The 14284-nt window shown below is 31.5% G+C and overlaps 1 protein-coding gene across 1 annotated transcript; it reads right to left on the reverse strand.

Moving 5' to 3' along the window:
• Positions 1-3720: 3720 nt before the first annotated feature.
• LOC106342479 (rho GTPase-activating protein 3) lies at positions 3721-8086 on the reverse strand. The gene is made up of 5 exons (XM_013781423.1): positions 7422-8086; positions 4981-5101; positions 4772-4891; positions 4460-4690; positions 3721-4380 (listed from the first exon to the last, which is right to left on the reverse strand). The coding sequence occupies exons 1-5, from the start codon at positions 7844-7846 to the stop codon at positions 3937-3939; spliced, it is 1341 nt and encodes a 446-aa protein (XP_013636877.1). The 5' UTR covers positions 7847-8086; the 3' UTR covers positions 3721-3936.
• Between the last annotated feature and the right edge of the window lie 6198 nt (positions 8087-14284).

Raw genomic sequence — 14284 nt, forward strand, 5'->3', positions numbered from 1 at the left:
ATATTTTTGAATTTTTGAATTTTTCTCAAAAACTATATGATAACCTCTACAAAATATTTAGTCTTTCGGTAAATGATCTATATACTGAAACCTATAATCTTTAGTGTTGTTTTAAAATTTCTAACCATATTCTATATTTGTATTAATTTATTCTAAACTCTCTTACAAGGTAAATGGGCATCGTTCTATTTTTTATCAATTAATTTAGTAAGACTTCATATGCTCCCTAAATCAGTGTACAACTATGCATTAAAACAATGTTGTCAAGTTTTTCGGTAAATCCATATTTTAGAGAAAATGAGACAAAAAAGGTTCCAAAACTCTCTGACCATTATCATATGTTAGTTTATGATACAACTATGCATTAAAACAATGTTGTCATATTTTTTGAATTTTTCTCAAAATCTATGTGTTAACCCCTACAAAATATTCAGTTTTACGGTAAATGTTCTATATACAGAAGCCTATAATCTTTAGTGTTCTTTTAAAATTTTTAACCACATTATACATTTTTATTAATGTATTTTAAACTCTCTTTCATTGTACATGGGCATTGTTCTCTTTTTTTATCAATTAATTTAGTAAAACTTCATATGCTCCCTAAATTAGTGGACAAACATCAATAAAATCGCTATTCCAGAAAAACAGAGAAACCCAAGGTTCTAAACCTTTCTGACCATCATCATATGTTTGTTCATGATACAGCTATGAGTAAAAACAATATTGTCATTTTTTATAAAAAAAAATCTTAAAATCTATGTGTCCCTGCAAAATATTCAGTTTTTCTGTAAATGGCTATTATAGTGAAGCCTATAATATTTAGTGTTGTTTTAAAATTTCTAACCACATTCTACATTTTTATTAATGTATTCTAAAATATCTTTCATGGTACATGGGCATCGTTTTATTTTTTTATCAATTAATTTAGTAAAACTTCATATACTCTTTAAATCAATAGACAAACCACAATAAAATTGCTATTCTAGATAAACGGAGACAACAAAGGTTTTATACCTCTCTGATCATCATCATATGTTAGTTCATGATACAATTTTGCATTAAAACAATATTGTCATATTTTTTGAATTTTTCTCAAAATCTATGTCTTAACCCCTACAAAATATTCAGTTTTTTGGTAAATGGTTAATATACCGAAACCTATATAATCTTTAGTGTTATTTTAAAATTCCTAACCATAATCTATATTTGTATTAATGTATTCTAAACTCTCTTTCATGATACATGTGCATCGTTCTATTTTTTATCAATTAATTTAGTAAAATTTTATATGCTTCCTAAATTAGTTGACAAACCACAATTAAATTGTTATTGTAGAGAAACGGATACAACAAAGGTTCCAAATCTCTCTGACCATCATCATATGTTATTTCATGATACAACTATGCATTAAAATAATACTGTCAAATTTTTTGAATTTTTCTCAAAATCTATGTGTAACCCCCTACAAAATATTCAGTTTTTTGGTAAATGGTTAATGTATTGAAGCCTATAATTTTTAGTGTTCTTTTAAAATTTCCAACCACATTCTGCATTTGTATTCTAAACTCTCTTTCATTGTACATGTGCATTGTTCTATTTTTTATTAATTAATTTAGTAAAACTTCATATGCTCCCTAAATCAGTGGATAAACCACAATAAAATCGCTATTCTAGAGAAAAAGAGGCAAAAGATGTTCCAAACATTTCTGATTATCATCATATGTTAATTCATGATACAATCTTATATATTAAAACAGAAGTCACAACCTTGATTCATGTGTGATTTTTTAAAAAAATGGACCTAATGAACCTATTCTTAAAAAGTCATGTTACATTTAATATCTAATCTTATCATTTAAATTTTAGGCCTAGCATAAATTTTTATTGGGCTATCAATAATTGAATCTAAACAATAGATGATCCATTGGATTTATAGATAGTATAAATTAAATAGATATAATTTAACGTTGTAATATTATACCTCCATATGCTAAATATTTAAATATTTGTCTATGTTAACTTTAAAAATTATAAAGATTTTTTTTTAAAAATAACAAAAATCATATTATCTAACAATGATTAATCTTTACTACCTTAAACCAATGAAAATAAATTTTAAACTATATAGTTTATTTTAAAAATTAAACAAAAACTAAATGTTTAATTATTTACACTATAATATAAATCTATGAAGCGAAAAGTTTATTTTTCTAAAAACTTTATAAATTTGTGAAATGTTACAATATCTTTGAATATGACAATGTGAAAGTTTGAAACAATATATTCAATGAAAAAATATACAGTAAACTTATTATGTTTTAAAAATTGATAGACAGATATATATTATAATATAAATTTAGAATTGAAAACAAAATATTTATATAAAAATAAATGAAAACAAAAATCCGCGCGGTTGCGCAGATCGAGATCTAGTTATACATTAAAACAATATTGTCATTTTTTTAATTTTTCTTAAAATCTATTCGTTAACCCAATAAATTGTTAAATTATGTCACATGGAAGGACGAGGATGAATTTCGCTTGTATTTACTGCATTCACTATTTCAATTTTGAAATGTCTCGTCTGAGCTGGATTATCTTTCACTACTATAGCAGAAATTTCTTGCTACTGTTAATGTTTTAAAAAAAAAAAAACTTGCTACTGTTTTATGGTTGCATGATAGGGTTGAAGTTGAAAGAGACTAACATTCTTGGATTTTTTTTTACTGAAATTTGTAATAATATAATAGAATAGACATCATATCTGGGTTGAAAGACTAAGGTAATAAGAAACCCACTCCCAGTTCCCCTCTCGCCAATGATTTTAATGGAACAGAGTAGTATTTTGACTATTTTCTCTAAGAAAAGAATAACTGTTAAAAAGATCCGACCAGTACAAGACCTCTACCTTCTCTCTATACTTGGTTCTTTCGATCTTCTTTTCCGTTCACCGGCTCCGGCTGCTTTCACAGAGCCGGAGTCGGGTTTACTCTTCTATATCTAGTTTCTTCTCTAGTTTTCATTGGTTGGATTGCATTTGGTTTTTGGTGGTGATAAGCTGAACTTTCAGATCTTCTCTAGATTTGTTTCGGGCTAGCTTGTTTCGAGGTTTTAGATCTGCAAGATCAACGGGTGGTGGTTTGTCTTCAAGCTGCATGCACCTCTTCTCCTTTGTTGTGTCTTTGACTTCCTTCCGTTTCGATCCTTCATCTGTTTTGATTTTCAAGGCTGATGTTTGAATGGTTGGTGGTGATACGCTCCCTGTCTTCTCCTCAGAGGTCCGATCGAGCCCTCGTATCTCACAAGCCTCTTCCTTGGCGTTTGCATGTCGCTCCTCAGTTGAGTTTGACTCCACCGTCTCCGGATAAAAGTAAGAACGATGTGTTCTGTTCTCCGGTTTGAAGCTTAGGTTTCTTTGGTCAAACTGCTATGCTTATTCACTATGGGAGGTCTCAAGTTCTTCATCAAAGATGCGTTTGGAGTGTTGGTGTTTTCCACTTTGGAGCTTTCTTCCTCTTCGTTTTTGTTGGTTTTTAATCTTGCTTTAGCTTTGACCTCTTAATCACCATGTATTTTATCTGAAGTTGGTTGTAAAATGTTTCCCTAGTTGAGGGCTATGTTTCCGGGGAATTCCTTTGTTTCGCCCGGCTTTGTTGTATGGTTCATGTTTCTCCCTTGTAAAAGACCTTGATCAATATAATCTTGTTTAGTGTTAAAAGGTGTTAAAAAGATCCGACCAAATATAATGTATCACGTGCATATTAGTCAAGGCTGCGGTTTTGTTCTGTTCAATTTAAAAATGAATTAAGCTCGAATACACCCGTATGAATGAACTAAGAGTTCAAACAACTAACACCTATACTCATACTTCACAATACATTTTTTACACTCTCAAAAGCAGAAAAGGGAACGAAAAGGAGGTATAGTAATTAGAATTTACCAAGGCAAAGAAGAGAGACGTGAACCCCAAGCATCCCGTCCTCTTCTTCCTTCATCTTGATTACTTACAAGAGGTTTCTTTGTCGATCTGCTTGACTTAAACAATGGATGCTTACACAACCTCTGAACAGTTCCAGTATTTTCAGTTGTATCTTTATGATCGTTTCTCTTCTCAATGTTCCAAAACTTTTCTTCATTGTCAGCTTCTAGCCTACAAAGAGTAGCCACTCTCAAGAACTTAGGGTTATGGTTGGGTTTCTCAGGGGCTAATATCTCAGAGTGTTGTTGTTCCCATTCTTCTGATGGATCTGATGTTTGTTTCTCGATCCACCGTGCTTTGGCATCTGCATTTTCCCTCTCTTTGAGGTTCATTAAGATCAAAGTCTTGAGAAAGTTCATCACTTGTACCGCGTGGATCAATGCGGTTAATGGATCCGCCATCTACAATAACAAAACATTTTCATGAGAGTTTTGAAACATCAAAGCCTTCATTAGCGGGAAAGCATATTTGTTTACTGACTTGGGTCATGTTTGGTGCGAAAACCATAGCTACGTTGCGAGCATTCATTTTGTTAAACTGTTCATGCTCCACCACGTCAGCCATTAAACCGATGGCCCAATCAAGAAGCGCAGATTCAACCGGAGGAAGAAGAGTCACGAGCTTGTTACAATCTTCTTCTGTGTTACATTTCATCACTTGCTCTGGTGTCAAAACATCAAGAACTCCTGTTGGTAGCTCCCTAAACCAGGCCTGATTCATGAAAAAGGAAGATTAAACCTTTTGAACCTAAAGTAATGTTGGAGAAACGAGATATATTGTTCTTTTTTACACCTTTATTAAACCCGCCAAGCAATGAACATCGATTCCACGTGGTATTACACCGCGGTTTAGCTGCTTTCGGACATGCTCTTCTTTGCCATTGTCTGGATTTATTCGGAATATTCCTTCTGCCTTAGGGCAATAAAACAATCACACATAATATCAGAATTCTTTTGATCCGAAAGTAATCTTAATTTTTACAAAAGAGAGTAGAGGCTTACTTTGAGACCTCCTTCAGTATATAGGCGTTTCTGCATCCTGAGAAGGATCGTTGGGACGCTATTTCCCCTGTTGTCGTAAGAGCATTGCATCGACTTTGCTGATACTCCAAACACACTCACACTGAAAAATAGAAGGAATAAAATACTATGATGTCTAGACAAACCAAATTTAGTGAGAATCCATAGTTTGATCGCTAAAATCGGTTTTTATACGAACATTAATGAACTCAAAATTTTGATGATAAAGTAAAAGCATTTACAAAAACATCCAAGTTCTATCAGTAGAAAACAACTAATCTCTTTAGTCCTTCTCAACTCTATCTACTGACAATCTACGAGTTCCTACCAATCTATCTTATTAAAACTCAAATACAAATTAGGTTTGTTTGGAAACATCTCTAGCAATTTAAAAAAAAAAAATTGTTTGGAAACATAGATTGTAGTTTAAAAAAAAAAAATTTGTTTAGAAACATGGATTGCAGTTTTAAAAAAGAGGTTTGTTTGGAAACATAGATTATAGTTTTAAAAAATAGATTTGTTTGGAAACATTGATAGCAGTATATTAAGATAAAAAAAAATAATGGGTTTATATTTTTAAGAAAATTTGGAAGTCTATTATATTATGAAAAATTATCTATCTGGTACCTAATCGGATTCGGTTCAGGTATGTTTGGGTTTCGGGTTTCCGGGGTCAAAGATTTCAGCATTATTTTAATATTTCTAAATTTCACTTCGGGTTCGCTTCGGATTTTTGCGAGTTTCGTTCGAGTTCGGATAACCCATTTAAATTACTTTTAAAATTTTAAAATTCATTATATATTTATATATTTTAAATTTTTCAAAAACTATAAACAAATAATATATTAAATATAAATTTGAATAACATATGTCAGAATACCTAAACTTAACATTAAATTATTTTAGTTCAAATATTTGGATAGAGGATCAATAATTATTTTAAGTATTTTGGTGTTTTAAGTATACTTTTAATATTTTATATATTTACTATTGATTATTTGTATATATTTTCAAGTATTTAAACCAGTTTAAAAGTATCTTATATATTCTAGATGTTTATATATATATATATATATATATATATATATTAAATCTAAAATTAATTAATATATATAATTATATAAATCTATTTCGGATACATTCATGTACCCAGAATACTTCGGTTCGGATCGGATTCGGTTTCGGTTCTCCAAAAATCAAAATTTTGAATAATTCAGATATTTAACCAATTCCAGTTTGGGTTTGATACTATTTTTTCGGATCGAGATCGGTTCGGTTATTCAGATTCGGATATTTTGCTTAGTCTTTATATTATTGTCTGTTGACATGAAAGGCAAATAGAAACATACTTTTGAAAAATACGATCATACTCCTTAAAAACAAATCACGTGGCCCCCAATTTGTAGAGATCCATAAATATAATGACTAATATAATACGAAGAAAATACATTTGTGGCGTATGGATTTTCTACAGTGCTTTTATTGATTAGGCCAAATCATGATTTTTTTTCTCTAACATTTTCGTTCAACTTGATATTTAAACAATAATATTAATATTTTAATAAAAAATATTATTTGATTAAAATTTACTATCTAAACAAATTAAAAACACTCTCCTTTTTCCTTTTTTTATATTTTTCCAATTTTATCTTTTTAACTAATAAGATATCTATTGGGTATTTATCAATAAAATATTCTTAGACGCATTTATTGGAAAATAAGCCATGTAAGAATTTATTATTATTATTTGGTCAAATTTGTTATGTAATATGGTTTTTGTTTATATATGTATTTTTCAGGATACAAATCAATCTAGTGAAAGCCCAAAACCTAAATCATCAAAAACCTATTCTATAGGGTATTCGGTTCTTACAAATTTTCACTCTTGATTAATCTTGTATTTTTAAAAAAAAGTAAGAGGATCTTCTTCTGTTAACTAACTAACACGCATGTCGTATTCATGCATTTAATCTAAGCAACAACCATCTTAATGATTCAATCCAACACAGTAACATGTCAAGTGCAGATTTCCAGCTACGAAATAATAAATATATTCTCAAGAGATATATATGAAATTAATATCTCATAATTGAATTCAAAGTACTTTATACAATCTTTTTTTTGAAACTTTACTTTATACTCCATCGGTTTCTAAAAGATCCATATTCTAGTTTTTTCACACATTTTAATAAAATACATTAAATTTGCATAATATTTTGTGTTTATCTTCTTTCCACAATTTTAAACCAATAAAAAATCAATTAGTGCAATTAAGATTTTTGAAGTTTGCAATTAGTTAATAAAACATGCATTGAAAATGTAAAAAATAAATCTTTTAGAAACAAATTTTTTTTCTAGAATATGTATCCTTAAGAAACGGAGAGAATATAATCTTTTGTGGTAATAAATAATAATTAACGGACCTGGCGCTAGGAGCTTGAGGAGGGACCTCCGGTTCGAGCTCAGAGGGAAGACCGAGAAAACCACTAAACCGGTCGAAAGTAACGTGACTAACGTGCTTAACCTCCGTTGGCCAACCTATATCCATAGACGCCGCCACATCATCATCACCTCTCTCCATAGTACAAGACATTACAAGCGACTTCTTCAGCACCACCGCAAAAATGTCGAGGATCGTGTATTGACCCGACCCGGGTCCAGATCTCGACCCATGTGAGCTCAACGGCGTGGATACGTCGTAGTAGTCTGTGCTCGCAGTGCTATGTTCTTCTTCGTAGTCGTAGTCATCGTGGTGGATATTCTCATATATGTCTGGACCGGGTCGGGTTGTTTTGACATCCGGAAACCTAGTAGTTCCGGTGGACTTTGATCGGGAGAAGTTTGTCATAGTTCTTTCGGTTTGCTCGGAGAAAATGAGAAAATGTAATATTAACGGTGGAGTTAAACAGAAGATGAAGCTTTGAGTGTGAGAGAAAGAGAGAGTGGGATATAAGGGACCATTTGGTGAGAAAGATAATGCGAGAAAACGAACGAAAATTTACAGATAATCGCGTAGGAACAAAGGGACGAATCTTTTTCTTATTTTACCTATGTGTTTTTGTTTTTGGGATCTGTATTTAGTGGATAGGGCGAAAGAGTGAGGGAGACGTAAAATAAAAAATGAAACCTCCTCATGAAAGTAAAAAATACTCTTTCCGTTTCAAATTAGTTGTCATTGTAGAGTACAATTATCGTTCCAAAATAAGTATGTTTTATTCAATGCAAAATTAATTTACAATATTCTCCGGACTATTTTTTATTGGTTGAAATATGGTTAGGTGTATTGGTAATGATGTTTTTATTTTGGAAATATGTAAAATAAAATATTTTCTTAATATGTGTGCATAAATCTAAGACGACAATTAAAATGAAACGGAGAGAGTATTGGTTTTTGAAAAAGATATAATGCAGAGGGAGTGATTGGTTGGGCTGTTGGAAGTGACTTTAACTTTAAATTTTATCTACAGCCTTAAATACTACCAATTATGATTTATCTTGATTTTTAAAGTTAGAACAAAAAAACTAAAGATACAGTAAAAAGTAAAAACACACAAAAATAGTTGTAAAAATCTTATTTTCTAAAGCTCCATCTTTATAGCCGTAGAAAATTTTAAAGTTACATCCCTTAAAGCTAAATCAAAAAATTCTGCAGACTAAAATAAATTTTTTACAGTTACAGTCCAACCAATCATGTATCATGATAAGATTTATATACTGTTAGAATAGTGAGACGGCTCGTGACGCTGCCTAGAAGATGCTTAGGCGAGATGGTTGACAAGTAAGAATGGGGGACATACGAGTCAGTGTTCGTTTTGGAACTTTCTTTGATTTTGTTTTATTTACATGTTCATTAATTGACAATTTCGTTTATATGGATGGCTCTTTAGTGTCTGTACCTCATGATATTAGAGAAAATTGATAATTTAATAAATTTTCTAAAGACACATGTTGAATTCCAAACGATTTTTTCTCTTTTGTAACACGAATTCCAAACGATTAAATTCACATATTAAGTCATAAGTTGATGTTGATTTGACCCAAACAATCAAGGACTAAACAATAGTGGAATCACTAAGTTAAATTCCATTAAAAATATTTTTTTTAATTATATTCTACTCTAAAATGAAATCCTTAAATCTCTAAATAAATTTTTCTCCAAATTAATTTCTATAGGTCAAGCATCAAATCCATTACTGAGCAGAGGTAACTTTCGACGGTAAGCTTGAATGCCATTTCCAACAATGACATAATGGAAAACATAAATCTTTATCCACAAAACGGAATATTTTTTTTGTAACTGGTGACAAGTAAAACGAATATGTGTAATGATAAAAATTATTATTTCTGGAATTGGCATTCCATTTATTGCAAAACGTTTTTGATTTGGAATGATTTTCCAAATGATAGTTATTTTTTTTTTCTGGAATGGTATGGAATGTTATGGAATGAATTAAGCATTCTGAAAGTTTTAATTCCAAAAAAAATCATTCCAGTTGCAGACTTATACAGTTACAATTTACAATGATAAGTGACTTGTGTCTACCCTTTTCAAATCTATTTTTAAAAAGTCAATACAACTTAAAAATTAAATTTACGTATTCAAATCTCAATAAGTACGTATATTTAAAAACCTGCAAAGATTTAAGAACATGCAGCTAATTTTCGTTATGCTCATATTGTTAATCATAAAAATGTAAGCACCATTAATGATTAAACGTATACATTGTATACTATACAACGTCGTTGTTAAGTGGGGGCTACAATAACTCGGCATCAGAAAAGACGACCTCGCTGTATTGTCTTGGCTATTTTTTTTTATTAGTTTTTGGTTTCGGGATACGTTGTCACATGGTTACATGTGCACTGGTTCGTCGACATTCTTGTAAGTTGTAACACGTCAAATACTGAAATGCACGATGATTCTTCACGTCGAATACTGGAATACACAATGTTCTATCTTTCTAGGATTGGTTTACGTTTTATATGTAATATTTAAATATTTTCATACAATCTAATTCGGTGGGCGACAACTTATTTCCAATAACTCGTACTCCTCTGTTTCGTAAAGAGTGTCAAAAGAAAACTAATAAAAATTTATTTTTATCTATCATTAATACATTAACAAAAAAAGCCCTTTCCAATTAATACATTAGTTTAATAATATTAAAATTGGAATATTATTTACAAATTTGCATTAAAAATGTAAAGTGACATTTTTGTGAAACAAAATTAAAATACTAAAATGACTATTTTTATGAAATGCATGGAGTATATAGCCAGCTCAAATCATGGTTCTATAGCTCAAGCTTATGATAGCTAAACGCATTATTTATTTTTAGGTGTGTATATAATTAGAAAACGGTCGTGCTGGTAATTATTCGATATCATGATTATTGGTTTAAGCTTTTTCTTTCCATAATTAGACCATTACTCCCTATATACTCTCGCTTTTCAATCATTTTAGTTCTTATAACTTTAGTTGATAAAAATTAGTCATCGTTTTCAATTATATTTAGATAGGATATGATTATTTTTTCACCTGTAATTTATTTTATAAAACTATATTATAGCCTTATGACAAATTGATTCTGCAATATTATATAACTAAGATTGTAATTTGTTGGCCGTATTATTATTTGATTATAAATCTATACCTATAAGACGGTGTTAACCCCGAAATATAGTTAAGGATCCCGGAAAATCCCTACGCGAGGAAATAACTGAGTTAATGATCGCTCGCACTTACTGAGCACACTGGTTCACGTGATATCCACTGTTTTAATTCATTGCGTTGCCGTACGATGAAGACATTATAACGAACATTTCGACGGTTCACGTGATATCTCATGCACTTGTAGTTTTTTTCTTTTTGGTAAAAAAAACTTGTAGTCTTTTACTTATGATTTTATTCACCTAATGTTTTTTTTCTTTGATAACTACCAGTAAATTTTAAAACTAAAGGTTTAAATAAATCTCCAGGTTTTTCTGCGCGTCTCCATCTTGATTGTCATATATTGATATAGACCCTAGTTAAAAAATATAAAGTTTATCATCAAGTTTTCTTTACCTAAAGTAACATTTTTGTTTTTATGTTTAATTAATTATTTTATCCCCGTCGACACGGACAAATGCATATTGCAATATTTATCATTATGCGTAACATCTAGATAATAAGATATTGCAATATTTATCGCACGACTATCCGAGGTCGCCAGTTCGATACTCGGGGAAAGCGTGGTGGTATTTTGGTTAGCTAAAAAATTCCTACGGAGATTTCTGGCGAGGTGGCCCTTCGGGGTGAGCCCAGTTACTATAAAAAGTTCAACCTATACAGTTTTAACCAAGCGCTCGTAGCTTGGTGGTAAAGGAGGTACAGCTGTACTGCCCGCCACCCGGGTTCGAGCCTAGGCCACAACGGATTTAACATCCCTTCCGTTGGGGCGCTAGACCCTTTTCGGGGGATAGTTGGGAATGTAGCTGTCCAGATACCAGAGTTATCAAAAAAAAAAAAAAACATCTAGATAATAAAACAAAATGTGGTTTATAAATATACACTAGTTTTGCAGTGTCAGATCGTTAGTCCATATATGTTTAAATACATCCATATTGAAAATGTAATGTATATGCGTGTGCTGAATTTATCACATGATTCCAACAATCCAACAACTCCAAAAAACCGCCGGTCCAAATGTACCACTGCATGCTTCTTGCTGAAGCAAGAATATAAATAATTTAATTATTTTTAAGTAAATATAGGTATATTACAAATATATACAACATATAGTACAACATATACGCATGTGTGTATAGGGATGGGATTCGAATAATCATTAAGTTTATAGGAAAGTGACATTGACATATGCATACTCGTATGTTTGTTTAGTAGTGTTACCTTCAAAGTTACTCTTGGATTCTTAAATTGTTTCGTCACTAGATTTAGGTGTTGTGGCAACGACCTTAACCAAACCCTCACCAACTAGTGTATAGACAGACAAGTGCCCTTTTCAATGTTTCGTTCGATTTAATCCTTAAGCAACCATTGATTAGTTATTTTGTCTAAATATTATAAGGTGCCACGATTAGTTATATTGTTAATGCAATCCAATATTTATAGTGATTGAAAGAAAACTAAGTGTTATATCAGGCCGGTGGGTTAATTTAGTTTTCATTATAATTTTCGTCATGGTTATGCTATTGAGTTTAAGAGTTAGTTTATGTTTGACCTTTCGACATAGAAAAGGGTTGATTACTGGGGAGATGTTAGGCCTATATTGGGCTAGGATGTTTCTTTTGAACACTTGTAATAAGCTTAAGATTTTTAGCGATACGCTGGGCTCAACTAATAATGCATTGTCCGTTTCGAGGTACAACTTTTATACAGAAAACAAACAATGAGAAAGTTTACAAATATCAAATCTCCAAGTGATTTCTATAAATAATCGTACATGCAAAACAGATTAAGGCATTTCGATCATACATGTTCTGGAGCAAAGTATGAACTGGGAAAAGAAGTGGGTCGAAGGCATTTCGGTCATACATGTTCTGGCCTTGGTAAGAACGGAGAGATCAAGGATCATCCTATTGCTGTCAATATCATCTCCAAGGTTAAGGTCCAAATCTCCATTCTTATGATCATCCTTGTGGAGGTGATTTTTGGAATATCTATAATGATCTCCACATTGTGGTAATTGACGTCAATGTCGTCCCAAACCTTTCTGAAGCTTAAAGCATGTCAAAGTAATGTAGCCTATATAGTTATACTCTAAAACTGTAAATGAAAAAAATTATATACAAGATGGTTGTGAGCTGGTTCGAAGCATTATACAGGAAATAAAGAAACCTCAACCTCTTTTTGTTTGACCATTTAAGCAACATCAAATTTTTGAAAATGTGGCCTACATTTTGTTTGTATTCTAAGTTGCCTAAACCCAATGCTTCACCTGCTTTATAGTAGGGACGGGCAGATTGAAGTAGTGGAAGTAGATTCATGGGTTTGGATAATGTCTTCTTACAGCAGATTCTTTTGAGAGGAATAATGTCGACGTCTCTTTAGATAGAAAAATATTTTGTCTGGAAATGAGTTGAGCAGACAGTAATGTGTACTGTTGTTGATTTGTCTGCACTAGGACATGATGGCAATCAAATAATTTCATGTCTGAGTTTCATATTCTAATGTTTCATGAACGATGTATTCTTCAAGCGTTATACTAATGATGATCGTTGTCACATTTAGGTCTACCAGACCCGGTAAGATTTTTCATACTTCAGCCTTTCCTTGATTAGCTTTAATGTTGCTACCTAATAGTGAATCTTTTTTTTAACTCCTCAATACAGATGAAAGACTGAATGATATCGTTGGAAGTGCATACTATGTCGCCCCTGAAATTCTACACAGATCATACAGCCTTCAAACTGATATATGAAATACTGGAGTTAGTACATATATATTCTTATGTGGAAGCAGCCCTTTCTGGGCACGCATAGAATCTGGAATCTTTCGCACTGTGGTAAGAACTGAACCGAACTACGATGACTTACCTTGGCCTTCTGTTTCATCATAAGGTAAAGAGTTTGTGAAACGACTTCTCAACATAGACTATAGGAAACGAATGTCTGATATCATAATTAGTACTTTCTGAATTATATTGAAAACATTATTAGCAATATAGTCTAACATAATATTCATGCACAAGAAAAACCAACTATTAAACCAAACAAAATACAAATTGGAAGGGCTAAAACTTAAAACTTAGGGACAAGAAAGTACAATGTTATAAACCAATCTCCAATAGTTTACTATATTTTTTTTTTAACTCTTTGCGTTATACACGTTAATGTTATTCTATTTTTTCCTTTAAAATAAAATAAAATAGAATATCATTAATAGGCATGGGCATTCGGGGTCCCAATCGGGTTTCGGTTTTATCCATTCGGGTTTTAGTTTTTCGGGTTTATCAAAATCAACCCCATTCGGGTTATATAAAAGTTCGGTTCGGGACCGGTTCGGGTTCTATCGGGTTCGGATCGGGGTTAGTAAATCTTCAAAAAACCGGTATAACCCATTGTACTTTCGGGTTCGGGTCCCAATCGGTTCTTCGGTTTAAAAATACCTGATTTGAACCTATTTTGTAACTAAAACATAAATAAAATCGGTTCTTTGGATTTAAAATACATGATTTGTACATATTTTAATAGCCAAAACATAACTAAAATCGATTCAAAAATAAGAAAAAACATCAAACGTGATCATTCAAAATCAAGCGAAAGATAAACATAGTTAGTGATA

This window comes from Brassica oleracea, chromosome C4 (assembly GCF_000695525.1).
Source record: "Brassica oleracea var. oleracea cultivar TO1000 chromosome C4, BOL, whole genome shotgun sequence".
Lineage (NCBI taxonomy): Eukaryota > Viridiplantae > Streptophyta > Magnoliopsida > Brassicales > Brassicaceae > Brassica > Brassica oleracea.

Excerpts from the sequence above, each read along its gene's own strand:
- LOC106342479 (XM_013781423.1), bottom strand. The coding sequence starts at position 7,846 with ATGACAAACTTCTCCCGATCAAAGTCCACCGGAACTACTAGGTTTCCG. Across the intron at positions 5,102-7,421 it reads CCTCAAGCTCCTAGCGCCAG|TGTGAGTGTGTTTGGAGTAT; the intron begins GTCCGTTAATTA and ends TCTATTTTTCAG. Across the intron at positions 4,691-4,771 it reads GCTTGGCGGGTTTAATAAAG|GCCTGGTTTAGGGAGCTACC; the intron begins GTGTAAAAAAGA and ends TTCATGAATCAG.